Source organism: Dipodomys ordii, unplaced genomic scaffold (genome assembly GCF_000151885.1).
Source record: "Dipodomys ordii isolate 6190 unplaced genomic scaffold, Dord_2.0 Scaffold8, whole genome shotgun sequence".
Classification (NCBI taxonomy): Eukaryota; Metazoa; Chordata; class Mammalia; order Rodentia; family Heteromyidae; genus Dipodomys; species Dipodomys ordii.
In genome coordinates this window covers 16,529,480-16,552,742 of record NW_012267224.1, presented here as the reverse complement: position 1 = coordinate 16,552,742, position 23,263 = coordinate 16,529,480, and the positions used below count along the sequence as shown (strand labels likewise).

General features: G+C 35.0%; 1 protein-coding gene across 2 annotated transcripts in view; it reads left to right on the top strand.

Moving 5' to 3' along the window:
• Arap2 (ArfGAP with RhoGAP domain, ankyrin repeat and PH domain 2) overlaps positions 1-23,263 on the top strand; it is a 143,953-nt gene that overhangs the window by 85,606 nt on the left and 35,084 nt on the right. Inside the window, exons 20-25 of one of the 2 annotated variants that reach the window (XM_013009096.1) lie at positions 4,380-4,592; positions 6,043-6,148; positions 9,204-9,351; positions 10,539-10,607; positions 13,429-13,503; positions 15,236-15,353. In XM_013009096.1, the coding sequence (XP_012864550.1) occupies positions 4,380-4,592; positions 6,043-6,148; positions 9,204-9,351; positions 10,539-10,607; positions 13,429-13,503; positions 15,236-15,353 (729 nt within the window). The remainder of the gene's footprint in view (positions 1-4,379; positions 4,593-6,042; positions 6,149-9,203; positions 9,352-10,538; positions 10,608-13,428; positions 13,504-15,235; positions 15,354-23,263) is intronic. The other variant, XM_013009097.1, reaches the window with a different exon arrangement.

Here is a 23,263-nt window from a genome sequence, read left to right as displayed (position 1 = left end):
ACAGGAGCTTAGTTGTTTTTTTGTTTTTGTTTTTGTTTGCTCAAGACTGACGCTTTACCACTTGTGCCACAGGTACACTTTAGACTTTTCGGTGATTAATTGGAGAAAAGAATCTCAAAGATTTCCTTGCTCTGGCTGCTCTCAGAGATCCTCAGATCTCAATAGTTAGGATCATAAGAATAAGCCACTGGCTTTCAGCTAGTTCAGCTTCATTTTAATTTCTTATACTATGAGCCTGCAAGTGACCCTTATTCTTCACATTGATTTGCAAACATTGTGAATCCTTCAAATTTGTTAACAGAAATCTTCCATATCTCTAAAGTTGGAATTTTGTTTATTGTATGTTAACTGTTTTTAAACTTTTATCCATTTTTAAGTGGGAAAGAATTGGTGTAACTAGGGTTTGAACTCAAGACCTCACAGTTACTAGGCAGGTGCTCTATCACCTGAACAATGCCCTCAGCCTTTATTTTACTTTTATTGATTTTTCAGATAGGGTTGTTTATTTTTATGCTGATCACCAAAGACTACCATCTCCCTTCTTATACTTTCTACATAGCTGAGATTACAGATATGTACCAGCCACTACAACCAACTTACTTGTTGGCATGACTTGAAGGCTCATGGTGCGTAGGCTAGCATCAAAACTTCCATTCTTCCTATCTTTACTTCCCAAATAGGTGGGATTACAGGATAAGACACTGCGCCCTAGTTAGGCTGGCATTTTTGAGATGTATTCACATTTTTTTGGCCTAATGTTACAGATGTCTTTGAATGTTTGAATTGCAGAAAAAGACATAATTAGGGAGAATACTATAGTAAAACCCCATTACTAGAAACAGCTGGGTTCCTGAGGCTCACATGTATAGTCTTAGCTATTCAGGAGGCTGAGATCTGAGGATTGCAGTTCAAAGCCAGCATGCGCAGGAAAGTCTGTGAGACTCTTTTATCTTCAGTAAACCACCAAATAGCCAAAGTGGAGTGATAGCTCAAGTGGTAGAGTTCCAGCCTTGGGCAAAATAAAACTAAGTGACTATGTAGGCTGTGAGTTCAAGCACCGATACCAGCCCTACTATTACCTCTCCCCCTCTCTCCACAAAAGAATTAAAGAGCTACAGATCACATACTGTAATATCGGAAACTGTCAGTATGTTAATATGCAACAAAATGTCAGAAAATGGTTTCAGGAATTGAATGTATCTACTGAAAATATGTACCTGAGTTCTTAACATTGGCTATACTGCAGAAAGTTTTCTTTGTTGCTATGATAGTATATTTATATTTTTCTTGTGAGCTGTAGTGATGTTTATTTGAAAATGGACAAGGAAGATTATCTTCATTTGCTGTAGGTATCCAGTATTTATGTTCCTATATTTGTATTTCATCAGTGTAAATGACTTGTACACACATTATGTTTTAGCAAGAGTATAACCTCATTGGAAAATTTCCCATCATGTTATCTCCACAATGGCATAGGGTCTTCCTTAAGCTGACAAATGATTAAAATAATTTAACAAGCTTCAGTGTAACCAATTTAATGTTTCTCTAGGGAAATCAGAAGTTTCCTTGTAGTGATTACTGGAGTTTAAAATCAGTAAGCATTAGCTTGTTTTCAACTAAATCTCAACATTATTACTATTTTATAACTCTCGCACAATGTGCACTAATTTCCACATTAATAAAGCCAATAAAATATTATTTTTCCACAAGTAGAACATGGGGTTGAACATTAATTTTATTAACAGATGTAACGGGAAAGATTACATAGGAATTTAGATGCAAATTGGTGGCTCACGGTGTTTATGGCAATAATTACATTCCTTTTCCTGGCCTGTGGCCAAAATATAAAGACCAATTTTCCATGTTGTTCATATCGAAGTTTGAACTTCAAGTTCACAGCAAGTTTCAGGGTTTCAACATTTTTATGAAGTGCAGTATTCAATAGTTTTAATGGAACATTATTTGAACTTGTGTAAACAAAGTAATGTGCAAAATTTGCTCACTTCACTAAACCAATTTGACTTACCAGCTAGTAGAAATCCCCTCAATATGTAACATCTCAGATTGATAGTCACAATATTTTTCTGTAGAATTTACTTATTCTTCCATTAGTTTGCCATTTATCAAGTGCCTATTGAGTTCAAGTCTCTGTAGCTGCTGAATATATACAGAGAAAAGGACAATCCATCCCTCTATAAGTTTATAGATTGATTAATCAGATGCCAACAAGCAGATAGTTACATGTCAGTGTAAAGTTCAGTGTTGTTGCAGAGGTCCATGGTCCCAGTAGAGGTGAATTTCACCCAGGGAGAGATGGAAAGCTTTAGGCTTGGCTGCTCAGGGACGTTTGTGTGGTTAAATGTGACCAGAACTCAGTGTGAGAAGGAGGGGTACAGACAAGAGGCGGAAAGTTAGGGCAATTCCTCTAGAATGTTACGTACCATATTAAAATCTTCAAACTATGCCCTGAAGGCAGTGGTTAGGAGACGACTATCAGGCTGTTCAAGAGCAGTGGCAAACAGTTTAAAATACCATGGGGGATTGAGTACACAGACAGAATAGGAGAATCTGCGATGGGAAGGAGAGAAAATGAGATCATGATTTACATTCTGTGTGACAGTATCATGTTATATGTGGTGAGTTAGAAATATTCTAACTCTAAGGAAGGTGAGGAGAAAAAAAGCAATGGTATATACTGAGATCGAGGAATGACAAAAAATAAAGTTAGGGTTGGAAGGTGAAGTAATGAATGTGGCAAGAGAATTCCTTGCGTGTGTGCATGTGTGTGTGTGTGTGTGTGTGTGTGTGTGTGTGTGTGTGATATTTCCATACATATATGAGTGCTGTGTGTATCAGTCTGTGTGTTATATGTATGTGTAGTGTTATATATGTACACACATGTATATGAATAAAATGTTAGAAATTAAAACCTGCATGAAATGTACATGTTAGGAGAGACGAGGTTGAATGAGTTTCCCTAGAAAATTCTAGTTGGGGGCATAGGTAGGGGTAGGGAAAAAAGATAAGAAGATGGATTTTTAGAATCACCAGCAAAGTCTAGACCAGTGTAATAAATAGAAGACTAGAGCAGTAGTCACAGAGAGAGTGAAAAAGAAATAAAACACATGATGTCATAAAGGACATGAGATTAAAATTATTTTAACACAGATTCTTTGGTGTATCCAAGTTTGCAAGTAGTTTTTACTGTGTTCAATCATTGGTTTTCTTTCTTTCTTTTTTCTATCTTTCCTTCCTTCCTTCTTTACCTTCTTTCATTCTTTTCCTTCCTTCCTTCCTTTCTTCCTTCCTTCCTCCCTTCCTCCCTTTCTTCTTTCTTTTTTCCTTTCCTTCCTTCCTTTTCTTTTTCTCTTTCTTTCTTTCTTTTTCTCTTTCTTTCTTTCTTTCTTTCTTTCTCTCTCTTTCCTTCCTTCCTTTCTTCTTTCTTTGTTCCTTTCCTTCCTTCCATCTTTTCTTTATTTCTTTTACTTCCTTTCCTCCCTCCCTCCTTTCCTTCCTTCCTTCTTTACCTTCTTTCATTCTTTTCCTTCCTTCCTTCCTTCCTTCCTTCCTTCCTTCCTTCCATCCTTCCTTCCTTCCTTCCTTCCTTCCTTCCTTCCTTCTTTCCTTCTTTCCTTCTTTCCTTCTCCTGGTGCTTGTACTCTGCTGAGTCTAGATTCTGTCTCTGAGCTTTTGTTCAAGGCTAGTGCTCTACCAGTTGAGCCACAGTACCACTTTCAGGTTTTTTTTAGTAGTTTATTGGAGATATTACTGGGGTATGGGGGGAATAAGAAAAATAAGACCATGAACTTCAGGAAAGGAACTGATAGGAAAGTTAAAGAGGAAGGGAAATAGAGAGACCGAGAGGACATAAGAAAGAACAATAAAGGATTTTCTTATTTCCCTTCCCTTCCCCAAATTTGAAAAACATGTATTCGAGATGCAGGGCACTGGAATCCAGTACAGTGACAACAGGGGTTATACCATGGGGGAAGAACATACAAAAGAAACCTAAAAATCACATAGTACACTAAAAGCAATAGCGACAAAGAATGAAACCATTTGTGACCCTATCTTGGGGTTGACCCATTGTAACAATGACACGATTTTGCTAACGAACTTTACAACTTGGGGAGGGGAGAAGGAAGGGATAGTAGGGAAAAAACAAAGAAGGGGGTAACAATCCTTGATAGGAAATGAATTCATTACCATACTCGTGTAACTGTAATCCCTCTGTACAAATATCTTTGTAATAAAAGTATTAAAAAGAACAAGAAAGGAAGTGAATATGCTCAAAGAGATCGAATAGAGATATCAAATAATTGTATTAGGTTTTGATAGTGGACATTTCTTCATGTTACATTTCTTTATTTTAAACAAAGGTTTAGGATGTAAATATATCTACCAAAAGAATGGCGATCCTTTGCACATAAGCGAACTCCTTGATAGTTTCAAAAAGGATGCTAGAAGCTTTAAACTGAGAGCCGGAAAACATCAGCTTGAAGATGTGACTGGTGTGTTGAAAAGATTTCTCTGTGACATTGATGATGCACTTCTTACCAAGGAGCTCTATCCATACTGGATCTCTGCCTTAGGTAATAAATACAATATCTAGTGGAACTAATGTTTTCTTCTAAATTTCGATAATCTGAAAATTACTATGTGACTCTTGTCTTTCCTATGTCATTTATCCTGCTAATTGCGTGCATATGATAGTGTCTTTACTATTTCTTCCTTTTCCCTAGTGATGTAAAGAAGTACTTAAGAAATATAAGAGTACTTAAGAAATGACTCTAGGAAAGTAGTTTATTAAATTATTCATTGGGCCCTATTAACTTTATTAAATCCTATTGCACATGTATTAACATAAAATATCTCCTTTTGTTGAAGCATTACAATTAGGATGAAGGTTTTACTTCATCCTAATTTACCAATTTGCTAATTTTACTACCCTACCTTTCAATCTTTTGCTTTTATTTATTTAATTTTTAAATATATATTTTATTAGCTTTAAGCGGTGGTACAAGTAGTAGTACAAATGAGTTTCTATTCAACAAAGCAGCTTATGAACGCAGTGCAACTTGATCAGTGTCACCCTTTCATTGTTTTGCCCTATCCTTCCCAAACTTACCCTTTTCCTCAGCTTTCTTAATTTTATAGGACATGCATTAAATTTTACTTTATCTTGTTTATTTTAATTACACACTTGGTAGCAGAAAGGGTAAGGGTTTGAATTATACAAATGATAATAAATGATTGATTTCCAGGGTAGTAATTGAATGCAGTTTGAATATTTTTCTCGTTTTCACACAGTCATGCACCTCAGTTGATAAGACTATAATGTAGATATCCTGTGTGCCCTAAAATGGTACAAAAGAGGTATCACTGGCAGTTTTGAATAAAAGAGTGCTTAAAAAATGTGTCACAGAATTTTTTTTTATAAATCCCCAAGAATCCTAATGTCCTTTACAAGTGACTATACTTTCAAAGAATCATTAATGTACTGCTGGCTCTTTGTCACTAGAATAAGGAGAGCTATGCAGGAAATGAAAAAACATACTTTCCAAAGGTCAGTGGAAATTGAAAGGGAATATATGTGTGGTCACCTTGGGTTGCCTAGTCAGCATGAGCTATTTCTTTGAAGAGTGGTCAGTATTACCTGCATCAGCTGTTAGGTTAGACTGAACTACCACTTCATATCCCTTAGAGACTGGAACTTTCAGGGTTACTTTTTTGTAGTTACTCTACAGTTTTGACTTCTAAGAGAAAGTAATTCCTCACCTTGGACCAAGTAATTTTGTCCATGGCAAAGGCAGACGGTCCATCATCCTCTTAAGAACAGATCATAGTATTTAGGTGTGCCTGTGACTTCTTCTATTCATCCCTTCACCTTTCTCCAGCATTTGGACATAACAGGGTTGGTGAAAGGCCCCTTACGTAGATCGGAGGTAAAAACTTGACTGCAGTACTTATTGCTTTATTATTTTTGAATGGTATTGAAAGGCAAATTTATAATGCACATGATTATTTTAAACCTTTCTCCAGATACACAGGATGATAAGGAAAGAACCAAAAAATATGGAGCATTTATACGTACTCTTCCAGGGGTCAACAGAACAACACTTGCAGCTATAATTGAACATCTCTACAGGTGAGTTGATTGATCAGAGTCCTAGCTCTGCTTATGGTAAGTGGAGACATACAGTTGGTTGTTTTTTCTGGTAGTATTACCACTTGAGCCACACTTCCATCCTAACAAATTTTAATAAATAAAATTTTGCAGCATGCCATATGAACTTTCAGAAGTAGAGTTTGAGTGATTCATTGTATATTAAACCAGCATTCTATAACTCCAGTTTGTCTGTGAGGATCATGTTTTGTTTTGGAGAACTCTATTCTCTCTTTCTTATCAGTTTACAGCTTATCTGACCACTGATATTTTGGTATCAAATTGTTCATTTAGTTGGAAAAATTTTAAATCAAAACAGTTTTTGTAGCGGGATAGGCATAAAGGTATGTTGTATTTGGAAGAGATGAAGAATATAATATTGGCTTGAGGAATAAGGACGAAGAGGATGTTTGAAAACATGTTACGTTACAAAGGAAAGGTTAGTTTCTGTGTGTTCAATTCAGCAAGAATTACAACAAGTGTAAATTTTGCTGAAGGAATGTATTGTAGCTCCCTGCATGAATGAAATATTTCAATGTAGGAATTTCTATAAAGCCAAATTCTAATAAAAGTACTTATCAGAGTCTGGATTTAGAAATAATGCACACTGGGTTGGTTGCCTATCCTCTTTATCCTTTTCAACCAGGACTTTACTGCATGTATATTCTATTTTTGTAAAGCTAATTTTTTATGGTCTGTTTTTTGGCTTTAGGGATTGTGCATGCTAAACCAATGCTCTACTAGTGATTTATATCCCAAGCCTATGAACCTAATACAATTTAAATTTTATTGTAGAGGTGATAAACAGAGGAGTTATAGTTACATAATTCAGGAGGTGATTCACAGAGGGGTATAATTACCTAATTCAGGTAATGAACACTTTTCTTATTGAAAAATGTTACCCACTACCTCCCACTTTTTCCTCATGACCAACCAAAAAAGAAAAAAAAACCCTGATACTCTTATAGTATCCAACAAACACAGTTTATAAGATAATGGAGTAAATTTTAATACAGAGAATTTTAGCGTACAGCATGGAATTAGACAGCAGAGTGAGTGTTTTATTGTGTATTGAGGTACGAGGAATATCTCCTTTATCCCCATTCTTCACATATAGAGTCATGAACTGGGTTGGCAAAGACATGGGTGCATAGCTGGCTGCAGGGAGGTGCATCTGTATTCCCAGCTGCTCAAGAGTTTGAGACAGAAGAATTGTTTGAATCCAAGAGTTCAAGGCCAGACTACAGACCATTATGGTCAGCATAGTGAAACCCTGACTGCAAGGAAAAGAAATGTAGGTAGATAAGTATAAAAAAAAAACCCTGAAAGATAGCTCATGGGACATAGAGGTAATTGGAGGAGGCTGGGAAAGGCTGTGTATACCATGTAAAAGCATTTCATGACCGAATCTATTTTAGCGAAGTAGGCCTCTGTGATGGGGTTGGTAAGAAAGAGGCAAAGGAACTAATTAGGGAGCCCTTTCCTCTGGGCTTTAATGAGAAAGGATCGAGTAGGCTTATTATGGAACACTTGAGACTCCTGTGCCTGGAGAGAAACAAATTCTACACTGTACCCAGTTTATTGCAGAAATTAAGGCAGTCACAGAAATTAAAGATAGGAGAGACAAAGAGGTTAGAGTGGTGGATGAATATTAAGAAGTCTCAGAAAAGGCAAGAGCATTTGATCGTATCATCAGAAGTCTGAATGGTCAATTTGGGTAAGGTCAGGTTGATGTAGCATTTAATTCAATTCCTACACTAGATAAAAGATCACTTCTGCTCTTGGTGCCATCCACTTAATTCCACTCCCCAGATATTTGTTATGCACTACAGTGTGATTAGAGCAAGAGCCTCTTACTGAGATGCTGAGCGATTCTAGCAACAGATGCAGGCATGGAGATAAATTTCCTGGATGTTTACAGTCTAGTGTGATAAAAATACAGAAGTGGTTTTGAGAGGGCTTCGGCAATTGTTACATCCTCCTTTATTAAATTCCAATGCCTTTTGCATCTTGTAAATCATATATGATGATTGTACTTGCTTTATCTGTCTCTGCTATGCAAGTTTGCATTTTATTATGGATATCTTACATTATCATATATATTACTATCATGTTTACCTACTTTTCCTTGGTACCTGCTAAGATCGATATCCTGTATAGACAAGAGCACATAGCTTGGAGTTTTGCCATATTTCTTTAATGGAGTTTCCACTTGGTCTTTTTTAGTTTGTATTTTTAAGTTTTCCTAATGCAATTAAATACAGGTGAACAGCTGCTCCATGCACTCAGTGATAAGTAAACCAAGCCTATTAACAGATACCTCCCCTTGAATTTCCTGTCTACTGCGTTTTTGGTATTGTAACTCTTTCCTTGCTTAGAGTGATGGCTGTCATTTGATGCAATCTGTTTGTTCATATTTTTTACTTTAAAGGCATTCTTAGTTGTATCCAGGAAAAATAGAGTTACATATTAAATTATGTTTTTTCTTTTAAGATATAATGTTCTGTTTTAAGTAACGATATAAACACATGCTGAGAAGTGTTCTTATACTGGTAGGTGCTTAATGAAAAATTTAGCTCAGTCTTGAGTCTAAAATTTGGAACTATCCTCATGCGTATTCTCATTTCCTTCTTTGCTACTTACCTCTGGCCCTTTCTCTCTTTTCATTTATGCGATAGCCCCTAAGATATTTTACACCACTCTGCTTGCACTTTTTTTTTTAAATGGATTGGCTCCAAGTTGATTCATTGAAACTGAATGGATTGGTCAGTCTATCCTCTAACCAAATAACACATTCTACTTGGTAATATGTGTATAATCTTTTTTAAGACTAATTTTTTAATTTGTTATGTTCTACTAGACTTTCAGCTGTGTTGAAAGGAAGCATATATTTTTATTTAAATGACTACAGTACCCGTTATATTTAAGAACCTCAGTATGTTTGTCTTAAAAGATGAAAAATGAGTATTTTGGTTTGTAGTTCTTTAGAATTTTGAAATGGAAATGTGTCATGATAAGGTATATTTTTCTCTTACAGGGTTCAGAAATGCTCAGAAATCAATCACATGAATGCCCATAATTTGGCCTTGGTTTTTTCATCCTGTTTGTTTCAAACTGAGGGACAAACTAGTGATGAAGTGAATGTAATTGAGGACCTAATTAATAATTATGTTGAAATATTTGAGGTAAATATTTTATATCCTACTTTTGTTAAGATGTTTTTGATGTTGCTGTTTGCCGAGAAAGGCACATATTTCAAAGTGTAATTATTTAGGTTTTTGTAAATATTTACCAATAGGAAACACAAAGGGATGTATATTTTCTTTACATGTTTTTAATATATAAGTAGTTTTTTTTAAGCTATAGGAATTCATTTAAATCTGGACACTTTTCATGTCATTACTGTTTTAAGTATTTGATTTTATAATTTAGAATTTTATGGAGTTTATATTTTCATTATTTAACTAGTATACTACAATAATGTGATACCTTTCTATTGAAAGAAATAAAAATAGAGAAAATAAGCCCAGGATTTCTCTATATATGTCAGGTCTGGGTCAGTGGTCCAGATTATCACTAAACTAACTGACTTGTCAGTTTTTTGAGCCTTCCACTTAATGGTATTTGTAGGATTTGTCTTAGGTAGGTGTCAGTATAAATGATGAAACAAAATGAGGTAGATGATAGGTATTATCTATAGAGTTCTTATATTCTTCATATTGTCACTTATCACAAAATACCTTGGCAAAGGGGAAGGAACCATATTATTGAAATAACAATTTTATTTTAATTCTTAGTTGGACATCAGAATTACATTTTCTTTTTCTTCAATCTCTTCCTTATTTCTTCCTGTTTGTCCACTGTATTTGATCAACAGCAACTTCTTGGCAGTAATCAGAAAAAAAAATTGTGGCTTTACATGCTGTCTTTATTTTCAAGTTTGGTACCATTTCATTAATAAAAAAATTAAATGCCTATTTTTAAAGTTATGTTAAACCCAAATTTATGTGAAGATTAGAGATTTAAATGAGCACGCAATGAACATTTTGGTTTGAGAGAAGAGCTTTATTTCTCAATTGATTTGAGAAGCCAATAATCTGCCCCTTTACTTGTTTCATAACCTTAGCAATGGAGCTTCTAGGGTTGGACTTTACAGTGTGGGAATGTCCAAACAGGTTCTGAACTTTATGAGATTTGTAACTTCTTGGCTATATATGTGCCTTTAGCTGTGCAGGCTCATGCTGATTAAGATGGCCATTCTCATTTGTTTGTACCTTGTTGGTATTTAAATTCTGAAGAGCTATGTTAGGATGAGTGCCATAGCTCCATATATTCTACATTATTAGAATGTCCCAAATTATATTTTAAACAGGTTAAAGAAGACCAAGTGAAACAAATGGACATAGAAAATAGCTTTATTACCAAGTGGAAAGACACTCAAGTGAGTAGTATTAGTTAGATCTCTAAAGAATGAAAGAAAAAAAAAACACTTTGTTTATGCATATTTTCAGGTTCCAATTTGGAGCAAAGTAGAAATAATGATACAAATAAATAAAGAACCTTTGTAAAGTAATGGGCTAATTCTGTATCCTGATATACACATGCAAAATCTGTTATATAACTTTTAAATATATGGAAAAGATGAATTGTATCAACATTTATAAAAGAAATGTAATTGGTAATGCCATTGGATTTCAAAGGAAGCATTTAAAGCCAAAGAAACACTTGAATCAATTCAGACAGCGTGATTATTCTCACCATAATAATTTTGAAATTATAAATTATGTCTTACATACTTCTGCTCTTCATGTTCTCAAATGATTACATTGAGAGACTTTCTGATGTTATCTGTGTAACACACATGTAAAATTTTTCATTTGAGTCAACTTTTCTAAATCCTGTCTTATTTTCCTCAGTCCTATTTAATTAGATTTGTGTCAACAAGTTTCACTATTCTTTCTAAGGTAACGAATCTTACCTTGCTTGATGAATCGTAGATCATCTTAAGGTTGATCCTGAATTGTCTTCTAGTCACTAGGAATTATAATAGATTCTTTGGTCCTGTGTAAATAATAGAAAAGTGTGGGATGTATTCTGTTTACTGTTGTACTCAGATAATAAGTCAGATTCTTCTTTATTAGTCAGACCCTAAATTTGCTTTAGTTCTGAAATATATTACTTCTAATTAGGGAAATTATTGGAGCTGAGGAAATGCTAAGTACAAATACTGTATTGTGCTGGGGACTAGTGCGCTCACACCTGTATCCTAGCTACTCAGGAAGCTGAAGTCTGAGGATCATGGTTCAAAGCCAGCCCAGTTAGAGAAGTACAGTTAACCACCAAAAATCTGGATGTGAAGCTGTGGCTCAACTGATAGAGCATTAGCTATGAGTGAAAAACTCAGGGGCAGGGCACAGGCCCTGAGTTCAAGCCCCAGAACCAACACACATACAGAGTATACACACTGTACACACACCACACACGTACATACATATATAGAAATTAATTTATTTAAATTATTGCCTTTATTTGTCTGAAATAATGAAAATTATAGTAGAGTTAACTTCCACGCTAAAAATGCTCACTCAATACCAGTGTTTTTATTTTATTGAATATTTTTATTTATTGAATGCTTCCACTGCAGTGCCAGTAAGAATAAGAAAACAATTCTCTAGCAAATATAGTGATTTGTAAAGAAAAGTAAAAATGTTTTAGACATTGATTCTTTTGCTTGAATTTTTCTTTAAACCATTCACAACTATACTCCAGAGTTTGTGTGTGTGTGTGTGTGTGTGTGTGTATCTTCATAATATCTGTTTGAATGAATTGTATTTTATTGTATGGCTTTAATCTGATTTTTTTCTGTTTGCTTTTTTTCTTTCTACAAAAAGTTAAAATGTGTCCTTCCTGGATTGTTATTTATGCAAATGATAAAACTAAAATTTTAACAGTCTTTTAATTCCTAGAATTTTCATGTAGAATTAAAAGTGAGAAAGGTTGGAAATTAAACTTCGATATATCTATAGGTGCATAATAATTAGGGATACTTGTTTAAAGTACATTTTAAAATATTCCCTCCATAAATTGTCTCATTAGATTTTATATTGAGAGAAATTTAACTACAGAATGAATTATCATTTTTAAAATGTTGGGTAATGGAGGTTATTATGTAGTGGTTTTCTGACAAAAATACTCAAATATTCTTCATGGATTTTTTGGTATTTTTTAACTTCCATTATATTGCTTTATGTAGCTATATCTTTTTTTTGGGGGGGGGGTCTGGTTGTGGGGCCTGAACTCTGGGCCTGGCTGCTGTCCCTCAGCTCTTCAGCTCAAGGCTAGCACTCTACCACTTGAGACACAGCGCTACTTCTGGATTTTTTCTTTTTGCTTATGTGGTGCTGAGGATTGAACCTAGGGCCTCATGCATGCAAGGCAAGCGCTCTACCACTGAGCCACCTTCCTAGGCCCTGTAGTTATATCTTATGCTTCTGCTTTCTGAATTATATCATGTTTGCTCAGTCCATCTTCTTTAATATAGTGACCAAATTACTACTCTTAAATGATTACACAAAGAAAATTAGAATAAAAGTTTGCCTTTATTAGAAATACTTTACTTTTTCTTATGAAATTTGTTGTTTGAATATAGCTTTGATATAATTTATCTTCTAATTTCAATGTTTAAATACATCATTAAAAAAATGGTGATCTTTTTGAGTTGGAGGAGTGGTTTGAGATGAGGTTTCTCCGTTATGTAGCCCAGGTTGGCCTTAAACTTGGACTCCTCCTTCTTGAGCCTCCCAAGAATTGCAACACTGACACTCATTAGCAGGCCTAGTAGTGAAACATTTGTTCTTTTAATCACTAATTGTATGCACACAGTATTCTTAGAATGAAAATTACACATGGCTCATTTTCATCCCTCGTTTTCTCCTTACTTTGTTGATGTACACTTCCACAAAAGGCTCAATCCCATGATAGCCAGATTAGTTATTACAGTAAAAGTATAAGAGTGTTGGAGAATTTTAAATGCTTGCATAAGAGATTTAACAAAATCACATTGTGATGATTGCTGCTGTTGATTACATTTGTGTAGTTCTCTTGTCCTTCATCAGTTGAGCATGCGTCATTTTGTCGACAGTCTAATGAGTTGATTTCCTTGCCATAAGATCCTGTGAAATGTGAGTAGGAGTGTAACCGTGTCGTATGTGTGTATTCTGACATGCTTCTGTGTGCTCCCTTCTCACCTTTGTGCTTTCTAGGTTTCCCAGGCTGGAGATTTGCTCATAGAAGTGTATGTAGAAAGAAAGGGACCCGATTGTAGTACTATAATTCGGGTAAGTCCTAAAGAAGGATGTAGAGTGCTATTGAAAACACTATTGTAAGTGTTTGCATTAACTTACACGCTTTGTATTTTGTGTGACCTTTCCATTACTAAGGTTGAAGTATAGTTTTATCTTATTTATGAATCCATAACAAGTTATTACAATTATGCACACTTCTCACATTATTTAGATATATATATATATATATTTTGATGAGTAAAAACTGAACATGATACCACTACTTCACCTACTCTTAAAAACATAATAAAAACTCTTGAAGTATATTTAGACGTATTCATTTAGTATTATTTATTTTTCAAAAACCTTTTAGTTAAATTTGTCTCTGGTGACCATTATCTTGATCCATGGTACATGGAAACAGCTCATTTCTCAAGTCTGCAGAATTGAAACTGGTAATAAAAGATACTAAGCCCACAACACAAACCGAAACAACATAATCCAAACATAGTGTAAGTTTTACATTACATAAAGTAATGATACCTAAATTGAAGGTCTAGGTGCTCGTGAGAAAACTTTTGGATTTCTCCTTTGGGTTCTCTTGTGGTTTCCATCTTCTACTTTAAAAAACACATTTTTCAGTAATTGCTATTAATTTTACAAACTTACATAGTTCTATAAAAACAGTTAAATCAATGCAGATTGAAAGATCATTGAAATGGTGCATGCTATTCGTATTACTTGAAGTTTTCCATTTCTTTTCCACCTTTTTAAGTTTATATTTTGTTGAGTGTTTTAAAAATAGAAAACGATAGACTTCATTAAGTGGGCTTCATTACCCTTTTCCAAAAGACAACCCTTAAATTCCATATAAAGACAAACGGTAGACAGTGTGAGTCAACTGTAGTAAAATTATCTTTGTTTATTTGAATATATGCCAAAGACTTTAATACATCTATGGAAGACTTTAGAGAACATTCCTAGCAAATTTTCAAATTGGGATGTATTTCTTTTAACTAAAAACCATTCTGACACAGTACTCTCATGCTTAGAAAACCTTCATTTTTTATTGAACATTACCACTAAATTAGAACTGAAGAAATTCATCTTGATATTTACCAGACTGCATTCAAGATTGGCAAAAAAAGAAAGATCACATCAAAAACTGCTAAGTCCCTGAAGAGGCGATATGCTTATGCAGTGGCCTCGGGCTCTGGGACCCTTGTGAATCTGAGCCTTAGGCTGGCACTGCAGACTCTGCCCTACGCCCCAAAATGCTGGCTCCGGGGTACTTGGGTACCCTACCATCTGTCACTTGGCATGGCAAGGCACAACACTCCCAAAACCCTGGGGCTTCTTGGCAAGACAGATAGTATTCAGTTGACTGTGCATAATTTAGGGCCAAGACTAGATAAATGAAGTCACTCTCTACTCTTAATTATAGTACCAACAATGAAAAGTTTTAGTCTGAGGTGATTATTGGATTTGTTGTCTGTCTAATGAATGTCTTCTCTTCTGAGTGATCTAATTGCTCACTAAGAAAAAGGTTTTTTATAAAATAATATTTATAATAATATCAGTTTATACTAAAAAGTACTATATTTTAATGGAGAAGAAATGAACATACTATTACCTTCATGTACTTAGAGAAGCTAGTTTTACCAATTCTAGGAAGAGTCTCGGAGTATTTCTTTTTTTTTTTTTAAGCGGGAGGAATATTCCTATCCTAGTGTAAGGCTAATTCTGTATGTGACATACCTTTTAAAGAAATATTACTTTCTTATAGATATCTCCTGTGATGGAAGCAGAAGAATTAACTAATGATATATTAGCAATAAAAAATATCATTCCGGCAAAAGGTGAAGTTTGGGCCACATTTGAAGTCATTGAAAATGAAGAACTAGGTAAGTGATTGTCATATTAGGAATTCCTACATTCCTTATACCATGAAGTACTATGAAGAAATACTTTTTTGGAGATGCTCTAGCTAGATTAATGGGTCATTGTGAATTTCCTTGTACAATAGTGCCTGTTGAAATACGTTGCGATATGTTGTCTCTGTGAGATTGACTGCCTATGAATCTACTAATCAAAACAATTATTTTGTTACCTATAAAATATAGTATAATTTGGCATCTGTGTTGTTGTTTCTTCATGAGATAGGACCCTATTCATAAAAAAATTTGATTTATGGTGATACTCTAAATTTTACTGTCATCATCAACATCATTACTGTATACTGCTTATTTAACAAGAACAAACAGTGCTTATTTGAAAGGTGACCAACTAGTCTTAAAAACAAAAAACCAGTTAAGATTTACAAAAATTTCTTGGGCTGGGATGTAGCTCAGTGGGCTGGGATGTAGCTCAGTGGCAAAGCGCTTGCCTAGCAAGCGCAACGTCCTGGGTTCGATCCCCAGTACCAAAAAAGAAAAGACAAAAAAAATTCTTTTTTGGCTTTCTCATTTTCCTCTATTGTATCAAATATTTTATCATCTGTCTTTTATTTCAAAGAAACTGAAGGTTACAAAGAGACATTTTAAAAACACCTTGACTCTCTGGATAGGCAAGTGCTGAATAAGCTTCACATTCTAATGACATCATTTGGTTTTAAAGACCTCTAGGAAAAAATAATAAGTTGCAGAATGTCTTTGTACCTTGACCATCTGTCTAGTTGATACCTACTGAGGTCTTGGGACCCTTTCAAGTATAGCTGTCAACCTGCCAAGAGAAACCTTGCCACCCTCAAGCTCAAAATAAAAATTAATATTCAATGTTGAAATACCCAAGGGTGTACTATCACAAGTTTTGAAGTCAGTAGGAGAATGAAATGGGATTATCAAGTACTTTGTCTTTCATTAGTCCATCTTTAATTTTTTATTACTTTATTTCTTTGGGTCATGTACAATTTTTTAAAGATGTAACTTGAATTAAAATGTTATTTTATTCAGTGTATGTGGCCCAGGTCCAGTGACCTTAGGACTTGAGTGTCAGTTTTCAGTTTCTCCTCTACTTGGATTGTATCCTCTTCATGGAGAGACTATTCTGGTAGATGTCTCTTGTGACCCCTAACTGTCCAGACCAGTTGATTTGCTTCAGGCTTCACTTTCCTGACCTACCATGGCATGGATTGCTAATGACCTTTAACATTTCCTTTTATGATCTCCATTCTGTTTTCACTGTTTCCTGTTTTTTTTCTCAATTCTTTCATCATTTAGTATCATTTGTAGTTTTTTATTCTCTCTACCTCAGAAGTGTTTGGCTTCCTTGTTCCACTTTCTTCTTGCAATCTGTTCTCATTTTATACATTCCTTTGTCAACATTTTCTTTGGGTCTTTGTGCCTGACTTGCCTATGTAAGCTAATATTTCCCATGTATTTGTATATTTGTATCTATTCCCTTTCCCACCTGCTCACCAAATTGAAATTCAGATTCAGTGTTTACCCCATGTTGTTTTGTCTCTTTGTAGTTCCTAGGAAGCACCTAGATTTATATTTTTTCCTCGATGGCAGCTTATGGGTAGCACATTAGAATTTCATCTTTTCTTGTTTTATTTTGTCTCCAGTGTCCAGCACAGGGCTGGATACATGATAGCCATATAATTAAAATCTATTGCATAAGTAAAGCAGATTATTATGTGTCCATCCAGTACAGACATAAAAGTTTTAAAAAATACATTCATTTAAGTAAAGGACTAAACCTAACCACTGGTAAAATATAACTGTTGGCATTATTGTAGAATTAACTTTCCTAAGCATAGTTTTCCTACATTTAATTCTTTCTGTTTTCTCATTCTATAGCCTATTTCAAGGTCCATTTTACATGTGCTTTCCTCTAGGATCACACAAGATGCACATACTTGGCACATGGTCTTTTTGTGATTAGTCACATAGAGATTTATAGTACTGAAAATTCTGACCTATAGAATTATTGTATATAATATATATTATACTTATATAATATATAATATTTTATATATTAGGTACTATATATATATATATATATATATATTAGGTACTATCTTTGACTATTACATTTTTAGGACATTTACTGGAAGTTGTAGGTCTTCATATCCCTTACATTCTGATGCAGAATGTACTCTTCTAAAGTTAGAGTTTTAATTTACTTGGAATAGAAATGAAACAGATGCATTCTGGAGCTAAGTCACTTGGATTGTGGTTCCTTATATAGATGTATCCAAATGTGTAAAGCACAAGCAGGGTGAACCCTGCTGGTAGACAAGAAGGAACCTTTTTGCCCTGGTGATGTCTTGGACAGCAATGTTCTCCGCATACTTACTCTTCTGTTGGATTTTAAGAAATTTATTTCAGAATTACACATTTAATATTGTACTTCTTTCCCTACCACACTTGTCCTCTTATGTAGGATCAGAACAAAACATGCCTCTGTACATAGCTTTGAAGCTCTGTGTCTTTGGCCACTGGTCCTTCTGACTGGGGTGACTGAGCCAAATTGATGAGGATGGAAAGACTAGTTTATAGCTTAGAAAAGCATTGCTTTCTATCTGGAATTACTTTCCATTTGGAAAGACAGGAGTGGTTTGCCCTGAACAGGACTATGAAATAGCATGTGATGACCAGCAACAAAGGCGAAGGTTGGATTGGGTTTTTGTTGATTCCTTTCTCTAATAAAAAAGAAAGAAAATATTTTTTCAGGAAAATACAAAGGTGACAGAAAGTTGTTTTGATTTGTGAATTCTGAACTGTTTGCACTAAAGAAGACCAGAATCTGAAGAGGAAAGAAGGATGGCCAATAGACACATGAAGAAATGCCCAACCTCCCTAGCCATACAAGAAATGCAAATCAAAACAACATTGAGATACCACCTCACCCCAGTTTGAATGGCTAAAATCAAGAACTCTAATAACAACAGATGCTGGAGGGATGTGGACAGAAGGAAACCTTACTGCATTGTTGGTGGGAGTGTAAATAACTTTGTTCAACCACTTTGGAAAGCAGTATGGAGGTTCCTCAAAAGACTCCACATAAAGCTCTCCTACGACCCAGCAATCCCACTTTTGGGCATTTACCCAAATGTTCACAAACAAGACCACACTAAAGCTACCAGCATGACTATGTTTATTGCAGCATTATTTACTATAGCTAAGATATGGAACCAACCCAGATGCCCCTCAGTAGATGAATGGATCAAGAAAATGTGGTATATATACACAATGGAATTCTATGCCTCCATCAGAAAGAATGACATTGCCCCATTTGTTAGGAAATAGAAAAACTTGGAAAAAATCATATTAAGTAAGCCAGGCCCAAAGAAACATAGGTCCCATGGTTTCCCTTATTTGCAATAACTAGTATATGTCTGAGTCAAGCAGAAAGTTCAGATAAGGTGATGTTAGGGAAATGAACCCTAAGATATGTACTCAAATGTTTTTTTTCTTTCATGCGATTGTTTCTAACACATTTATAAGATTATTTCTTTGTTGCTTTGTATGTCCCTCCCCCACAGTATAACCCCTGCTTTCACTGTATTTGATGTCGGTATAATTTATGAAAGGGAAGGGAAAAAACACATCGTTTAAATAGGGATACAGGTGAACCCATCGCAACAATGAGATGTACAAGTTGTTATGTTGAAAAGGAACTTTACAACTTTGGTGCGTGGACTGGGAGGGGAGGAGGATTGAGTGGGGGGGCAGGGAGGATGAGAAGGGATGGGAAGGGGAAACAAAAGAGGAGGCTACAATGCTTGATAAGAAATGTACTTATTATCTTGCCCATGTAATTGTAATCCTTCTGTACAATGTTTTCACAATAAAAAAATACAAAAAAAAGATCCAAGAATTCAGATTTTCTCCTAATCTTAATGTTCAGGCAGTTATATACCTAGAAAATGCCAGCACCAAAAACAGAGATTTTTGTTCATTTCATTGTTTCTAGAGGGTAGAGAGCCAATACAGGGGCAGTGCTTATGTGGTTTACTGAAGCAGATGGATCCCAAGTATACCATGTGACCTTCTGAAACACTCAAAGAAAGCTTGATTCTATTAATAATAGGAAAGAAAATAAAATGAAATATAAAAAAGATAAAAGTAATGCAATAGTAGGCACACAATTGCATTTGATGGAAAGTCCACAGGCAGTTTGTAAGTTTTCTCATGTGCAAATAAATCCTCCAAGTAATGGAATAGCCAAAAGTGATTAATGAATGATTTAATAAGTAAGTAGGATGGAGGGCTCCATTTTATTTTAGTATTGAAAATTATAAAAGTCTTAATTTTGTATCCTAAAATATGGAGTATCCCTTTTATGTAATAAAGATTTCATAATGTCACCTTCACTTGCCTGAGATAATCTATTTATCCATCTATTATTTACATATTGTATATGTATATGTCTGATGGCCAGTGCTGGAACATGAGCTCAAGGCCTAAGTGCTATCTCTGAGCTTTCATGTTCAAGATTAGCAATCTACCTACCACTTGAGACACAGCTCCACTTCTGCCTTTTTGCTGGTTAATTAAAAATAAAATTCTCATGGACTTTCCTTCTTGAGCTGACTTCAAATTGGGATCCTTAGATCATAGCCTCAATGAGTAGCTAGGATTGCAGGCATGAGCCACTAGTGTCTTGCCTATATTTATTTATAGAATATGTAAAGTACTCTAATTATAAAACCAAAGAAGGGTATATACATTATGACATATAAATGCTCATAATTACATATGCTATATATACCATTAAATGGTTAACATAGATTCTGAAATTTATAGATGGAATTACAACAGGGATAACAGTAATAAATGCAGAGTGATGTAAACATGCCAGTGTTGTCACTCAAACAATACTGATACTTGTTTGGATGAAACAAATTAACCGAAAATTTCTTACATAAAACCTCACAATCTCTGTATGGTAGTAAGATTTATAGAAAACAGGCTTACTTTATAACCATGTAAAATCATGTAATATTTTGATTTTGTATCACCCCTATATAAAATATATCAAGCTTAGTTACCTTCTAGGCTCGGTGAATTTGTAAATAGGTTTTCAAATTTCAGGTGAGTCACCTGAAATTTGTTCTGGAAAGAGTACAGATCTTTCTAATTTCTTTCACTTCTTTAAGGATGGACAAGTACCTTTGACTCACTCGCATGGGTTGTTTGGGCAAGCTGAAGCTTGAGATAAATCAACTTATAAGGAGGGAAGGTTTATTTTGGCACACCGTTTCAGAGGTTCTGGTACATGATTGCTTGCCCTGTCACTTTGAGCATGTGTGCAGTACATCTTGGAGGGAGTACAGATAGGGACTGCTCACTTCATAGCAGCCAGGAAATCGAGAGGGAGAGATGGAATGGCTGGGGTCTTCAGATCCCCCAAGCACACATGCATCCAATGATGTAATTTCCTACTACTGATTTCACTTTCTAAAAATCCGACTTCCCCTCAACAGTGATGCAGGCCTTTAGTAAATGCCTTCAGGGACAATCAAGTTCCAAATTACAGCATTCCACTCTGGCCGACAAAGGCTTATGTCTATATCCCAATTCAAAACTCATTTAGTCTATCTTCCAGGCATCCCCAAAGTCTATCAACATTCCTAGCATTGCTCAGGAGGCCAAGTCTAGACTTCTTAGAGACTCAATACAAATTATTAGCTGGGTACTCTTTTTAAAAAATATATGTATATACACCAGTCACCAGTGGCTCATGCCTATAATCCTAGCTACTCAGGAGGCTGATATCTGAGGATCACAGTTCTAAGCCAGCCCAGGCAGAAAAATCCCCATGAGACTCTTATCTCTAATTAACCACTCAAAAACCAGAAGTGGCACTGTGGCTCAATTGGTAGAGCACTAGCTTTGAACAAAAGAGCTGAGGGACAGCACCCAAGCCCTGAGTTCAAGGTCCACACTAACAAAAAACAAAAAGAAAAAAAAATAATGCTTCCAAGATAAGGTCAGACAGAGTAAATATTCCTGTTTGAAAAGGGAGAAGTAATGAACATAGCAATGGCAGTCTGACCAGAGAATATCTGAAAACCACCAGAAAAAGTCCTTCATATCTGCTGTCTTGAGCACCCATCACATGCACGCTGTGATATAAGCTCCAAAAGGCCTTAAACTACCCACTGTCTCAGTCTGGGCCTCCTTACCATTTGCATTCTTTCTTAGTAGGTGTTTCATGTTCCTGTCATTGCTGACTTCCAAGATTCTTGTGGAAACTTTGGCTCTCTTTTCATATCTTCATGCATCGTCATTGGATGGGCTGTTTGCAGATACTGAGCTTGAAACATGATGCCTGTCACCTCTCAGGCTTTCTCTTGAAATCCCAGTGGAAGCCTCCAAGACTTCCTGACTCTTGTGTTCTGCATGAAATAATTTCATAGCAAAATGGTTCATATTCCTCCTTCATAGTTATGGTGATATTGGACGATCTGTTTATTTGTAATTAGAAGTACACCAATACAGAGGGAGAGAATGCCTTCAAGAATCCAATGTATATCCTACATAATTAAGTATGAAGGAAGGAGGGAGTTAGGAGAGAGATAGGTGAGAATATTGAAAGAGGTGACATTGGTCAAGATATATTGTATTCATAAAACTACTTTGTTAAATGTCAATTCCTTTGTACAACTACTCAAAGAAAATAGTAAAAAGAAAAATTGCTCTGTTTTCATTGACACATAAAACACAGTTACTTTCTGATTATGTAGCTGTACAACTTTATATTTGACAATAAGAATTTGATTATTGGGGAAACCAGAATTACCTGTGGAAAAATACCACTAGAAATTTAAAGTCAAAAGCTATTGTTTTAGGTGGAAAAAAAAAGAATATATCTCTATCAAGTAAAGGAGGTCAAGTTTATCTTTGTACAAGATTTTTATTAATTGAAAACATTGTATTAAATCTAGCTGTAAAATGCTTAAGCTGTCATCCTCAAAGAGCTACACTGGTATTTTAGCACTTTCCATTGTGTAGCTATTATGCAAATAGGTTGTTTCTCAACAATGTCTATACCAGATGATTTGTATCCTATTTAATCTGGCTTGACACACATAATTCACAATAAAAATGTATTTGTAGGAATTTATATTCTAGTGATACTTGATGAGTCTGTTTTTATTATTTTTAACTCTTTCATAGGGTTGACTGAAAGCCATTTTTAATTGTAGCTCTTGTCAGTGTAAAGCATATGTATCTTTCACCCCCTTTTTCAACTCTGTTCTATATCCAGGAACTTGTTTTTGCAAAGTTTCTATTTCCTAAAATATTTCATACAGTGATACTGCAGACAAAAATATACTTTCTCTGTAGCCAAAATTAATTATATGCCCATTGATAAGGTACTTTGTCAGCTGTGATAGATTTCAGTATAATTAAGAACACTTTAGTTCTCTAACTATGGTATCTACTTGCAATAGTGTGTAATAGTGACCCTCTTTAATATAAATGTTCTGACATTTGAAAGTCTCATTACCAATTTAATCTTGTAATAAAGGAGAGTATGATTTTTACTTCTAGCCACATTATTCCAGTTATGAATATTAAATGTGTCTTGCCAAACCAGCTCTTCTATCATCATTTTTTTGTGTGCAGGCTGTTGAAATTCTTGTATTATTTCCTTATCTTCTCATGGAGGTTAGGAATGGGAAGGGGAGAGTACAAGCTGAGGTTTTTCACTTTGCTTGTATTACCTGCTTAGAATTATTATTTTTTTTATTTTATTTGTGAAGATACTGTACAGAGGGGTTACAATTACATGGACAGGATAATGCGTACATTTCTTACCAAGCATTGCAGCCTCCTCCTTTTGTTTACCCTTCACATCC